Below are 14,381 nucleotides of genomic sequence, written 5' to 3'. Positions count from 1 at the left end.
AGGATCCTATAACATACATCCTCTTGCAAAGCCTGGCATTTGCACAAATACGGTTCTAGCTGGATGCTCTGGCTGTTTAAACTGGATTTACAGAAATCCGCCATGACACACAACTATATGTGACAGCCTTAGCTGCGTTCTGACTGGCTGAGAGTTTAGAAAAAGTTAAAAAGCTACAGAAGAGCCTCCGTAGATGTTCTTTTTTTTTTTTTTTTTTTTACCAATTTAGCCACCGTGCAAAGACTTTGTGTGCAGAGAGTTGGAACAGATGTCAGATCCAGGCTGAAGGCAGTCTGGATGGGTGCTACAGAGAACAGGGAGGGTGCAGCGGTGTGGACATATGCTGGAATAAATTGGACATGGGAGCTCTGAAGGCCGTCGTCTGCACAAGTAAAACTGGAATAAATTTTGCATACAAAAGCCGCATCAGCTAAGCAGGTACTGATGTCTCCAGTGTTACCACAGCAACACCGGCCGGTCCCGTCTGATCACGTAAGTCCAGTCTGATCCCTTACAAACAACAGAGTGGACAGTCTGTCCTGAAATTCCCATTTAAAGAAATAAATGGGGTCTGCTTTGTCTGAGCTTCGGTTGAGTGTTTGTTCCAACAGCAAAACTACGCCATTGTCATCATCCGCATCAACCGGCCCGCCTTATCGCCCACCACACACCGATTCACACGCCATGTTCGGCCTCTTTACTGCCTGGACCGTCCATTTATCTTGATCATCTTGCTGCTGCAGGCAGATATTGGCTGACCAGTGGGGATGAAACACACCACCTACCACCCCAGCTTCCCCAGCATGTTACGCAATATGAGCTGATTCATAGGTTGTGTGTAACTTACACCAAAAAAAAACACACTTATGTCTCATGTTTGTTTGTTGTTTTCTCCTCCCTGATTGGTTGGGAAGCCGCATTTGCATTTGAATGTCACGCCAACATGGGCTGCTTATGTCTGAGTCGTAAACTAACAATGTTTACCAACTGAAGCTCGGTGACATGTCGTCTGAAACAGAAAAGCAGAGAAACGAGCAGACTGCTGTAGTTTAGTGCAGCTGAGAGATCAACTCCCTCATTAGCATACTGCTGCCATGGCAACAGGAAAGCAAACTGGAGACAAGCGAGGGAAGATGTGGAGAGAATAGGGAAAGTAGACAAGGGAAAGAGAGGAGGTGAAGGATGGAGGAGAAGAAAGCAAGAGGGAATGCAGCATAGGGAAAGATAAACGGGTTGGGAAGAAGAGAGGAAGAGAAGTGACAAAAAGAAAAAGAGGAGGAGGAGCAGTGAGGATGAATGAGTAGGACTGATGACAGGCATCTGAAAGAAAAGGATGAAGAGTAGGCGGGGCGAGAAACAGGAAGCGGGTACGAGCTCCTTGGTTTGACTTCTAACACTTTTATCTCTCGCCTTTCCTCTTTCACTCCAGTTTTCCGCTTCTATCGTTTCATCTGTTTAATTAAATACATTAGTTATCCCCTTCTCCTCCTCACACACATTTTCATAAAACACACAGCTTGATAAGAGGCTGAACGAGCCGGATCAGTGAATGCAGAGACGTGTTGGGGGTGTCTGGTCATATCCTCGTCGCTGGTCGCGAGACGTGAAAAGACACAAGTTATGTCAACTTTATTATAAAGATAAAGCTTGTTTTTCATTTATTACCTCTTGGACACACACACACACACACACATCCCTTTGTATTCTGCTCATTTCACTTATAAAACGAAAGCAGAGGGAAGACGAGATGTTTATACAAGACATAAAGGATTTTAGGCCACAATCCTGCAGGTTTTCCATGCATCCCTGCTCCAACACAGCTGAGTCGAATGAATGAGTCAGAATGCAGACTTTTATAGGCTGTTTGATCAATTTAATTTGAGTCTGGTGTGTTGACGCAGAAATACATAGAAAATCAGGACAGAGGACTGACTTTGGACACCCCTGTCTCACATGGTGTAACGTTCCGGTTTTTCCAAGATGTGAAACCATGATGAATATGTTTAATATGTTCCTTTGCATTTTAAAACTGTAGGACAGTTTCAAGCATTTAGAGGTAAAATATTATTACATCTCCTCCAACATGGCATCAGCCTCGTCCTCATCACGGCAGATCAGATCCAGGACCTGTCGGGTATTAACACTAGAACCGCCGAGAAGGGTCATTTTTACCACCCCCTGCTGCAACAGCGCAAATAATGCAAATATGCTTTGAAGTTGTTTGATTCCATTTATTATGTTAATAGTTATAATTGAGACTTTAAAAAAAACTAGCTAAACAGTAAAAAACATATATTAAATAACAAAATAACATAATTCAATATTCTAATTAATTTTACAGTAAGATAAATAAACGCTGCTCTTCAACTTATTTTTCATTCACTGGCATACAAACACGACGTGTGATTGGGGCGATGTGTGATCAGCTCCTCCTACTCACTAGATGACTCCTTATCAGGTAAAAGAGACGGATCATCCCTTTCTCCAGCTACTGATTCCTCCACCGTCTCATCAGAATCCTCCACCGTCATCCAGAGCTAGTTTCTCCATCACTCAGTTCTTGAAATAATAATCAAGCTTCTTTGGCATTCATATATCTATTGTATTTATCCATTTCTCATATTCAGCTATCATAAAACCCTCCTACTCACTTTTTGACAGCTGTCAAACTCACGTGTGTTACGAAGCAACCAGGAGTGGTGTGTTCTTTTTGTTGTGATCACACACTCACCAAAATTCACTTTAAGTTCACTGGACCCATTTCAGGAAAAGTGATGCATTTGGAGAGATAGGGATTTTATTTTAACAGAGATATAAGTGTTTGAAGAGCCAAAGAGGTAAAAATGACCCGCTTGGTGGTTCTAGTGTTAACCAAACATTTTGCATCACTTTATGGTAAAAACTGTTGAAAACAACGTGATACTTGTCTTCTGCCCCCTAATAGATAATTGGAAGCAAAAGATTACACATAATACTTTTGACATATAACATAGTAATAATTAGTAAATTCACAGCTGAAAAACTTTTTCTTTGAATTCAATTAAATTCAAGCTTTATTAAGAAAACAGAATCCAGGTCCTTAGAATAGAAAAATAAAATAAAATGGAACTAAATAAAATGGTATATACAACAAAAGAAGAAGTGCAATGCAAGAAGAATTACACATATAGGCAGGAGTGCCCGTTTTTCCAAATATTAGATGTGAACCTGACAGAGCTGATCCTAGGGCAAACTAACAGCCTCAACCCAGACTTTTAAAAGTTTTATGTAAATAAAATGAAGTGACTTACTTGCCTTTGAAGACCTGGAGCACTCTGAAGTTGTGGTTAATTGTGCTCAAACTTTAGGAAAAAGCTTCTGTGTGTACGCTGCTGCATTTTGAACAGGATGCCTGCTGGTACGTAATGAGAAGGTGGGATCCTGGCCCAAAGCATCCAGAAAAATGCTGCTAAAAGAGCAGAGCATGTTATCATATTTCCCTGCCATCAGCTCACATTAAAACATGGCAGAATATCGACAAAACAGGCACCTTTACAGGGATACAGGGACAATGTCGTTACGAAGTTTTCCATCATTTTCATTCAAATCTTATCTTGCCTCGGTCACAGCGCTGCCACTCAATCTCTACCTTTTGATCATTTATACCTTGGAAAATGGGAAACAATTGTTTAGTTTTTATGTTCTTTTTGTTTTGTTAGATTGACGATCTTGATGGTTTAAAACTTCATCTCTAAGGTTTTTTCTACACATCTCATATGCAACTTCACAGGCAAATCTGCGCTAGTCTTATCCAGACACTTGTGGAAATTTCTTTCCTTTCAGTAAATTCAGCATCAATATCAGAAATGTTGACTTTTCTACCAAACTGGCTTCAAACGGTAAAGCAGCATGGCTGCATGACATGATTAATACTAACAATGATGTAGAATAAGGAGTGTATTTATGGGATTAGTTGTTATCACACTGTATTGCAATGGAATGATGTAAAACCTAATCTTAACCTGCCTCAGTGTACTTGGATCCAAAATACAGTAATATGCAGTGAACATACTGTAAATGCATTTGTATTTTATCCTTATTTTACAGCGAGATTCTTCACTCTGCTCTCAGGGCTTAATGGCAGTTTACCGTTAAATAATAATTATACGTCTTTAACCTTTCATCTGGCTGCAACTACAAAGTGTTTTCTCATGAAACATTTGCAGACTCTACACACGTCACCGTCAGCTTTCACTGGCTCTGAAAGCCAACTGGGATTTGCTAATAAGAGGATTCATACAAACAGCTGTGCAGCCCAGAATGGAAGGAGGTTCCTGCTTTTGTTCTGCTGGTTAGATGTTTTTTGCATGAAGGTAAAAAGTAATATATAGTAAGTAAACATGAAACAGTCTGCTACATTAGTAGCTAATATTGTAAAACGCCTAAGTCTCTAAACCAGCTGGGTTCGGGCTGGTGTGTGTACCAGGTAGAGTCCTTCTCCTCCAACTCACCACTCAGGCCCAGCAGTATCTACATCCTGAAGTTTCCTAGAGGAAGACACTGAAGCTCTCATCGCTCCTGATGTTCGCAGGTGTGCAGAGGAAAAGCTCTGCATGCTGTATACATGGTACGAGCGTTGTATGAATGCATGCGTGTGTTGGGAATATGTTTCAAAAGCTTTGTAAAAACCTCCATGAGGAGCTCTAATGAGCTTTAGAAACAGCAGGGTCTGCTGCATCTGTGCTCCAGACATGAAATAGATCATTTATGGAAAAGTCTTGCAATTTATTTACCTTGATCTTCGAAAGGTAACCACACCCTGCGGTACTCTGCTAGCTGGAAACACTGGAAGCTAAATAAATGATGAAGGAACTGAACATAATCCAGCATTTTCAGATCATTTATATCTCTGTTAGACTGTGGCACCAGCAGGCGTGCAAGCAGGATGCAAGACCATCTTTCACACGTTTCCTCCAGGTTTCCTGCATGGTGTGATCAGCACCATGGACAGCTCCCTTCACACAGCACATGATGCTGCTGTGTTTAAAGTCCAACTGAGGGAAAAAAGATAGATATCTGATCCACATAAGACTAAAGCCAACTGTTAATAAAGCAAACCCACTTGCAAATGAATACAAGTTAGTGTTGGAACCCGCAGCCACAGCCAAATGTCAAAAAGTAGCAGGAAATCATGTCGGATTGACAGCTCAAGGTGTTTTTTTTTTTTTTCTTTTTTTTCTTTTTGGCAGTTTGCCTCTTTCAGCTTTTAGCTAAATGTTTGGTTTATAACAGTTGTGTGACCTTGTATAAAGTTGGATGTACTTTATTGAGCTGGATGTTTATTCAACCCATTTATTTGATAGGATGTTTAAGAGGAAAACAGACTTTTAGCATTATCTTGTGCACACACACAGCTTGAAGTGATAGATAACATTCTGTCTGAAGCCTTTTCAGAGTATGAAGCTAATTTATAATCTTTGGATTTTTACCAAGCCTAAAGGCAGACATGACACAGGAAAAAAGGGAAGAATGTGGTGAAAGGAGGAAGAAGCCAGCTTGCAAATAAAGGACTATAATGGAAACTAGAAAGATGAGATTTGCCAGGAAAGAACAGCAAACAAGGGGGACTTGGCTGGTTTCTTGGTGTCTCAGAGGGCAGCTGAAGGGCCAACCGGGACAAACAGCCTTTGGTGCAATGCCAACAGTGTCAGTGTACAAGCTGAAATGAGATGGAAATTAAAGCAGACTGGACAAAAGAGCAGCTACAGACCTGTGAGGAAAAGATGGAAGCTTTGTTTTGCCATAACGACTGACAGATGAAGATTAAACTCGGGCTGATTGAGCCATATGAGCTTATTCAGACAATTTAAGGTACAGTTTTTCAACGCTGACAATTTCTGTCAGCGTTATGATCAAAACATTTTGAATTACTTTCTATATATTTACAGTAAAGAAAAGAAAATTTTGAACACCCTCTGATTTTGCAAATTCTCCCACTTAGAAATCATGAAGGGGTCTGAAATTCTCATCTCAGATACATGTCCACTGTGAGACATAATCTAAGGTTGTTAACCGCATAAAGACACCTGTCCAGCCCATACAACCAGTACGACTCCAACTACTAACATGGCTAAGACTAAAGAGCTATCCAAAGACACCAGAGACAAAATTGTAGACCTTCACAAGGCTGGAAAGGGCTACGGGCAAATTGCCAAGCAGCTTGGTGAAAAAAGAGCCACCGTTTGAGCAATTATTGGAAAATGAAAGAAGCTAAACATGACTGTCAGTCTCTCTCGGATTGGGGCTTCATGAGAGATCTCGTCTCGTAGGGTCTCAATGATCCTAAGAAAGCTGAGGATTCATCCCAAAACTACACGGGAGGAGATGGTCAATGACCTAAAAATAGCTGGTACCACTGTTTCCAAGGTTACTGTTGGTAATGCACTATGATGTCATGGTTTAAAATCATGCATGGCCCGGAAGGGTCCCCTGCTCAAACCAGCACATGTCCAGGACCGTCTTAAGTTTGCCAGAGACCAGTTAGATGATCCAGAGGAGACATGGCAGAAAGATGAAACCAAAATAAAACTCTTTGGTCTTGATGCCACTCGCCGTCTTTGGAGGAAAATTAATGATGAGTACCATTCCAAGAACACCATTCCTGCTGTGAAGCATCATGCTTTGGGGGTGTTTTTCTGCACATGGGGACAACTGCACTGTATTAAGGAGAGGATGACTGGGACCATGTATTGCAAGATTTTGGGGAACAACCTCCTTCCCTCAGTTAGAGCATTGAAGATCAGTTGTGGCTTGGTTCTCCAACATGACAATGACCCAAAACACAGCCATGATAACCAGGGACTGGCTCCGTAAGAAGTATATCAAGGTTTTGGAGTAGCCGTGCCAGTCTCCAGACCTAATATTAAATCTCATTATTATCAGGTTATTATAGAGTTTGTATATGTTTAAGTTTTTATTTTATGCTTACATCTAACATCAAAGGTGGCCAGAAAATGGGATTCTGAAGCTCTCGCTTCAGTCATGTTTTAGCTGCATGTTGCAAAAAAAAACCAGTTGTTGTATGAAAGGTGAGAACAGCTGTTCTTATTCTTTTAACCCAAAACTTTCGTTGTGGTTTGGGATTTTTTCTGCATTTTTTTGTGATAAAAATAAACTCAAATTCTCCCGTTTCTTGTTTTTCAGTTTGTGGCGCAGCCAAACTGCCAGCAGCTGCTGGCCACGCTGTGGTACGACGGCTTTCCAGGCTGGAGGAGACGACACTGGGCGGTCAAACTGGTCACATGCTTCATCATTGGACTGTTGTTTCCTGTCTTCTCACTGGTGAGAAACATTTTTCTATGGGTTGGTGGAAGAGATCATATTTTCCTGAGTCCTATGGGAATCCTCTCTGTGTGTGTATATATATATATATATATATATATATATATATATATATATATATATATATATATATATATATATATATAAAGCTAAGACATTATATTTTCACTTCAGAGACTTTTTAGGAAAAGATATGATATGATTTTGTCCTACCGTTTCCATTCATTGCAATACATTAAGAAAAGAAGTGTCTCCATACTTCTCCAGAGTCATTTAAATCTAACTTGGATGATGAGACATGATTCTGGACTCAGATTAGTCATTTTTTCTCTGATTTTAATGCTGATGTGAGCAATTAATTCAAGCAAAGTGCTTAAACTGTGTTAATCGGCGAGTTGCCTCCATGTGATCATATATCAGTGTTTCAGTAATGCATGTAAACATATCTCCGTCTGCGGCTGTTCATTGTTACCGACTGTTTCTGTGAAATTTAATTCCATTGGAAGCCTTCCTGGCGTGACTCAGAGTTAGCTGAGGTTGCCAGCAGCGAGTAAATGAGCAGAATGAGCAAACAAGCGCCATAACAGCAACGACTCTGACGGCAGCAACAAGGGTTCTGATGGAGAAGGTATTACAGGGTGACTGTGGGTTCTGATCTGAGTAAATCTCATCTCTTTTTCTCTTTCTGCCTCATGAACTGCAGTTTAAAAAGTGCAGAAGAAGCATGAAAGTAAAAAATGTAAAAGTAACAGATTGAGGCATCAGCAAGTTGTTGGTTTTTTTTTTGTCCACCATTCTCCTTTCTGTCTAAACTGGAACTTCTTTGCTCGTGTCTTTCAATGCATCCACCATGTTTTACCTCCTCCTCCTCCTCCTCCTCCTCCTCCTCCTCCTCCTCAGATCTACCTTTTGGCTCCAAAGAGCGCGTTGGGAAACTTCATCAAGAAGCCCTTCATCAAGTTCATCTGTCACACAGCGTCTTACCTGACCTTCCTCTTCCTCCTGCTGCTGGCCTCGCAACACATCGCCCGCACCAACTTACACATGCAGGGACCCCCGCCCACCGTTGTGGAGTGGATGATTCTTCCATGGGTGCTGGGTGAGTTATTCTTGGTCTAAGATGATAGCAACGTTAACCCTTTAGAGACTGCAGTGTTTCCCAGTCCAGGCCATCAGGCTTCGCTGTGCTGCGCGTGTTCCTCCCCCAAAACACCCGAGTCAGAATACTGAACCTCCTCACCTTGTTCTTTCCAGTTAGTGTTTCCAGATAGTGTTATCTATAAAACATGTGGGGTAGGGGTGCCGAGGACCTGGGTGGGGAACACTGGATTAATGTGTTCGAAAAGTTTCTATTACACCAACGTTTGGTAGAAACTCTGCTTATAGACCCTTGTGCTTGGAAATGATATGTGGACTTGTGCTTGGTGCGTTTCCAGTCATGCCGATCACTCAAAGCACTTTACACGACTTGTAACATTCACCCAATCACACACACTCATACACACTCGCCCCCCAACAGGGACATCAGGGGTGACTTGAGGTTCAGTGTCTTGCACAAGGTCACTTCAGCACATAGTCAGGTTGAAGCCAGGAATCGACAGACGTTTGGCTGATTGTTTTGTATTTTCCCATTTATTGGAGTTTTGTTTTATTTCCGACAAAATGGCTTACACTGAAGCAGAGTTGAAGAATATGAAGAAAAGAGGATTATTAAAGATTGTCAAAGATCATTCTAACCTGCCAAAGAAACCTGTTTTTGCCTGCTAAACCTTTAGTAAACATCTGTGTCCCGGTGCTTGCGTTGACATTTCCCAGTGATAGACTCACTACAGCCTCCTACTGGGCAGGCGATCCTGTCCTCATCGTGTGAAGATGCACGAAGAGGTTTCTGATTAGTGGGAACAGTGGAAAAGAGACATTCTGATCCAAACGGACTCATCAGACTTTTGTTTGTCAATACTGAATCTGTGATGGAGTGGCGAGTGGCGAGCTGTCCAGGGTGTACCCTGCCTTTTGCTCACAGACTGCTGGGATAGGCTCCAGCTTCCCCGCGACCCCTCCTCGGATTAAGCGGCTAGGAAAACATGAATAAATGAAAGTTGGAAGGGTCAGTGCAAACGGACGAGTTAGTGAAAATGTTTAAATGTCATATTTTGAGAAACTGGGAATTTAATCATGAGCAAAACCAAAAAAAACGTTGGATTGAACATCATCTTTACATATTTCCAGTTTATGCATTAAAGGATCATATTTCATCTCAGGCAGAGTAAAGCAGGTGTGTTTCCTTGTGGTCCTTCAAACAAGCCGTTCAAACTCTCCAAGCAGCATTGGGACTGAATCATTTACTGATACAGATCCTTTTAGTCTCGATCGAGCCTGCCGGCCTGAGATTTTCTCTTATATAAAGTATTAAAGCTACATAACTGATGCGGATCTGTTGTTGAGGTCTGAGAGATGAAATCTAACGACTTGGATGAGTGTCGGCGAGCGGCCACCTTGTCTCTTATCAAGAATGAATGAAATGACTCAAAAAAACAACAACTTATCTCTTCCTTTTTTCACTTGATTGCAAAACCATCAAGAGGCCCCCGACTGTGTCCTCATAAGTGTGTGTATGTGTGCGGAGGTGTGTGTTCAGATGCTGGCAAGTGTGTGGGACGTGGTTGTGCGTATGTGTTAGTGGGTGTGAGTAGGTGGGTGTGAAAAATGAGTGATTACATTTCCATCTTCCCCCTTCGAGTTGACACGAATCGGTTCTGAACCGGACCACAATCGCTGTGAAAAATACAAAACCATCTGTTCTTCTGCACCGTCTCATCCCCTGTATCCTCAGTTCCTCTCTTTAGATGACTTTAGATCGCGAAACAAACTTCTACTGACAGAAAGGAGGAGGCGCAACAATTAGCTGCTTGTTTGGAGAGTTTAGAGACAACTGCTTCACGTTAAGTTGTTCAAATACTGAAGAATAAATGTTCCTGAGGTGCTCGTTGGAGAGATGCTTTCTATCAGGCAAGATGCATTAGATGCTTTTCTTCAAGAAAGATAAGAGATTTCAAAGAGCCTAAAGGTCTTGATTTATGAGCAGGTTGAACAAGATGTTACTTTTTGTTTTCTTGCCTTGTTAGAAATTTGCAACAACAGAAGCCTGAATATGTCCAGGGTGCAGAGTTATCATGTGCAGGATGTTCTTCTTGTAAGAATGCAGGAATCCCTTTCTCAGGTTAAAAATGGTAACAATGCTAGATGGAACAGCAGATAGCGTACAGCATGAGTGACATTTAGGAGACTAGGTTGAATTAGGGCAAGAGTACGTCTAAATCTAGAACTTAAAGATTATTGACTTAAAGATTAACAGCTGAAACAGAGTAAGAGTCCTTTTACCCTGGACGAGATCCACAGAGGGACAGTTTTGTACATTTCCTGCAGCAGTTAGGTGTGTAATTTGTCTGTTTTTCAGTAACTAACATCACTTGACACAGAAAGTTGTTGTAATACCACCAGAAATCACACAGCATTAAGTTGTATAGCTGATTTGCAACCAATCAATCAAACTTTATTCATAAAGCACTTTTCCTACAGATGCATTGCAAAGTGCTTTCTGTCATAAAACCAGTTTCACACAACCACACACACAGCTCCATCCATCCCCCAAATCCCAAACTAAAACTAGCTTCAGGTTTCTGTCTGTCTGTATCTGGCCTGACACTGCTGCGAGTCCTGGAGGATCCGTCCACATCAGAAGCCGCTCCAAGAATGACCACCAGAGACACCGCCACAGGAAACGCCCAGGCTGGGGCAGGCCAGGGCCCACACCAGTACAGAACCCCTACCAACAACCCCGACCAGGACGACCCCGTCACAACAACCCAAACAGGCGTAGAAGACGATGCAGGATGAAAAATGTTGCCAAATAAAAAGCCCCCAAAGCAGATGTGGAAAAAGTTAAGGAGAACAGTGCAAACTTGGGGGTTTTCTTCTTCTTCTTCTGGTGTTTTTGGTCCATTGTGAGCAACTTTTCAGCGTTTCATTACCGCTACCAACTGGAGTCAAAATGTAGAGGTGAACTCTGAACTCAGAACTGCTCACTAGTGGATGAACTGACTTAATAACCATGGCAACATAAAAGACAAATGGAACTATGAGGGTGATAACGTTTGTACCTCTGTCTGAAATGACAAAGCAATGTCATATAATTCTTCTCATTTCTTTATTTCCTTTCTTCTTCTTTTTTTTTGTTTGTTTAAATTGAAGTTCTATGTAATAAAAACAATTTATCTCAACTCCACATTTCAGATTAGGCAGCTTCAACAGACTGCTAGCACTGATGAGAGTTGACACATGTACAACATGTAAATAACCAGCTGTGTGTGCGTCTGCTTGCGTGTTTCAGGCTTCATCTGGGCAGAGATTAAGGAGATGTGGGACGGAGGATTCACAGAGTACATCCACGACTGGTGGAACCTGATGGACTTTGCCATGAACTCCCTCTACCTGGCCACCATATCGCTGAAGATAGTGGCTTATGTTAAGGTAAAGATCGCTCGTCTGCTCGTGTAGAGAAGAAGGAAAAGGAGGAAACTGGGCTCAGTGAAACGATAGAAAGTCAATTCATGATGTAATAAATATTTAATGGTCTTGCAGGGCAACATGAGTGAGTGATACGGTTTGGCACGCAGAGCAGAATGACAGCACTACGTGTAGCATGGAAACAAATGTCTGCAGTGTTTTTGTTTGCTCTGTGAAAACAGTGAAGAATAGTCACTGAATAACAAAAGACGGATGATTTACGCAGCATTTCAGACTCGTGCGCAGATGATTTCTGCTGCTCCACTGACTGATCGTTGTTGGTGACGTGCAAGAAAACCCAGCAGTAGATCAGCCGAGGCTGTTAGTTTGCAAACTCTGATGTAAGTTATGCATGATTCATTAGATCATAAATCATTTTCTAATGTTAAATAAAAGAAGTGAACTTCCGCTCTTATTGGAAGGACATGCACAGTTCATATCAGGGACAGTGGGACAATGGAAACAACTATTAAAAGAGGTTGTTTACAGTAAAAAAGAAAAGTTATTAAGCAGTGGCACTCATGTTGTTTGCACATGGTATCTGATGGTATAATATGAGACCTGCCGTTAGTTTAACATCCAGCGTTGGCATCTTGTCAAAGAATGAAGCAACATGCCAACAAAGCCATTAAAACAACTCTGGGAATTTCAAGCATCCACCACATAGATAAAGCATTTACACAGTCAGTGTGAACATAAAACACAAAACCAGCCTCCACCGCTGAGAGTTTGTCAGAATCCAAACAAAATATGACGACAGAATTGAGATTGATGCATTGAGGGACCGAGCCGGTCATCAGCTCATCAGCAAGGTGGCTTTCATGGCAGCTTGCCACAGACGGGAAGATGAACTCTACCTGGAAATATGTCACTTGTAGCTGGAAATGCGCCGACACTGCAACACAACATCAACGACTAGCTGAGACAAAGGAGAGCCCGACGCTCTGAGCGCATCTGAAACTGGGCTGTAAAGTCGCAGTTGAACACGAAGCTGATGAAGAAACTATGACCTGCTAAAGAAAAAAGCGACTCTGCAGAGCAAAGTAGATAAAACAGTGTTCTATAAAGCCAGCACATTTTTATTTTTGATGTTTTTGATAACTAAAGTACACGATTTTATTGATTGTTTTTAAAGCCTTAAATGGTTTGGCTCCCTCGTATCTGTCAGAGTTGTTACATCAACATGCTCCAGCCAGGACTCTTAGGTCCTCTTCTCAACTTTTACTTCAGGTCCCATTGGCCAGATTAAAATCCAGGGGTGACGGAGCCTTTTCTGTTGCTGCTCCTTAGATGTGGAACAGCCTTCCCCTTCACATCAGAGCTGCTCAATCTGTCTCTGATTTTAAGTCTGTTCTTAAAACCCACTTCTTTGCTCTGGAATTTGGTCATACCTGAGATTTTTCTTTGTGTATTTTAATTTTTTTACTTTTATTTTGATTTTTGTTTTGTGTCCAGATTTTATTTATTTTTTTAATGTGCAGTGTTTAATTTTAAATTGTGGAGTGTTGTTGTTTGTGTTTTATTGTTCAGCACTTTGGGCAGCTGCTGCTGTAGAAATGTGCTAAATAGATAAACTTGAACTTGAACTTGAACAAGAGATTGTTCTGGTGTTTAGACCAGGTGTGTCCTCGGCCTATCCTGCAGGTTCTAGATGTTTACCCGCTCCAACACACCTGATTGTAATGAAATGGAACTCCTTCTACGGTTTGTTGTCCAGAGCCATTATTTTGAGTCAGACTGAAACAGGAAACATCTAAAATGTGCAGGGCAGCAGCCCTCCAGGACCAGAACTGGACTTTAGATCCGTCATTGCCTACCTGGGGTCTGGGACACACCAAGGAAGTCCCCCAAAGAGACACCTGGGGTTCTGACCATTCAGAGCAATTGTTATTAATGATTTGTCCTGTTTTTATAGGAAGGCTTAATGTTTCCAATGTAGCTCTTGACAGGACTTAACCAGACACGGGCAGCACGGTGGCATAGTGGTTAGCACTGCAGCCTCGCACTTTAAAGCTGGTTCGAGCCTCGGCTGAGGGAAGGTTTGAACAGAGTTTGGATGTTCTCCCAGTATATGTGGATTCTCTCTGGGTACTCTCTGGGTGCGTTCTTCTGACTTGAAGCAGGAGATTGATACATGTCAATCAGAAGGAGACGCCCCTAAATATGCCAAACTTTGGGATTAAATTACTTTAAAACGGGCAGGTTAGAAAAAAATTCACTCCCCCCACAGTTGTCATGAAGGTAAACCTGACCTATGCAACCGAAAGTTGATTTTTTTTGAACCAGGCTGTAAACATGTTTATTTCTGCCATGAAGTTGGTCTTTTTAACATGGGAGTCTATGGGGATTTGCTCTGTTTTGCAGCCCCTAAGTGGATGAAGGGGGAACTGCAGTTTTATGCACTTTCACATAGGCTTTACGTTTAACCGCCAGAAGTTGCCGCTTGGACCTGACCCAAAACAGTCTGCTGGTTGTCCGGCTTTTGACATTTTAGT

At 41.8% G+C, this 14,381-nt stretch overlaps 1 protein-coding gene across 1 annotated transcript in view; it reads left to right on the top strand.

The window, feature by feature from the left end:
- Nucleotides 1-14,381, top strand: part of trpc5a (transient receptor potential cation channel, subfamily C, member 5a) — a gene marked incomplete at both ends in the record, with an annotated part of 112,325 nt that overhangs the window by 56,793 nt on the left and 41,151 nt on the right. The window contains 3 exons of the mRNA XM_079257986.1: nt 7,183-7,320; nt 8,221-8,419; nt 11,711-11,850. Of these exons, the coding sequence (XP_079114112.1) occupies nt 7,183-7,320; nt 8,221-8,419; nt 11,711-11,850 (477 nt within the window). The remainder of the gene's footprint in view (nt 1-7,182; nt 7,321-8,220; nt 8,420-11,710; nt 11,851-14,381) is intronic.

Source organism: Telmatherina bonti (genome assembly GCF_933228915.1).
Source record: "Telmatherina bonti genome assembly, chromosome: 18".
NCBI classification, from domain to species: domain Eukaryota; kingdom Metazoa; phylum Chordata; class Actinopteri; order Atheriniformes; family Telmatherinidae; genus Telmatherina; species Telmatherina bonti.
The sequence above is the reverse complement of the archived record's forward strand: the minus strand, read 5'-3'. Positions and strand labels throughout refer to the sequence as shown.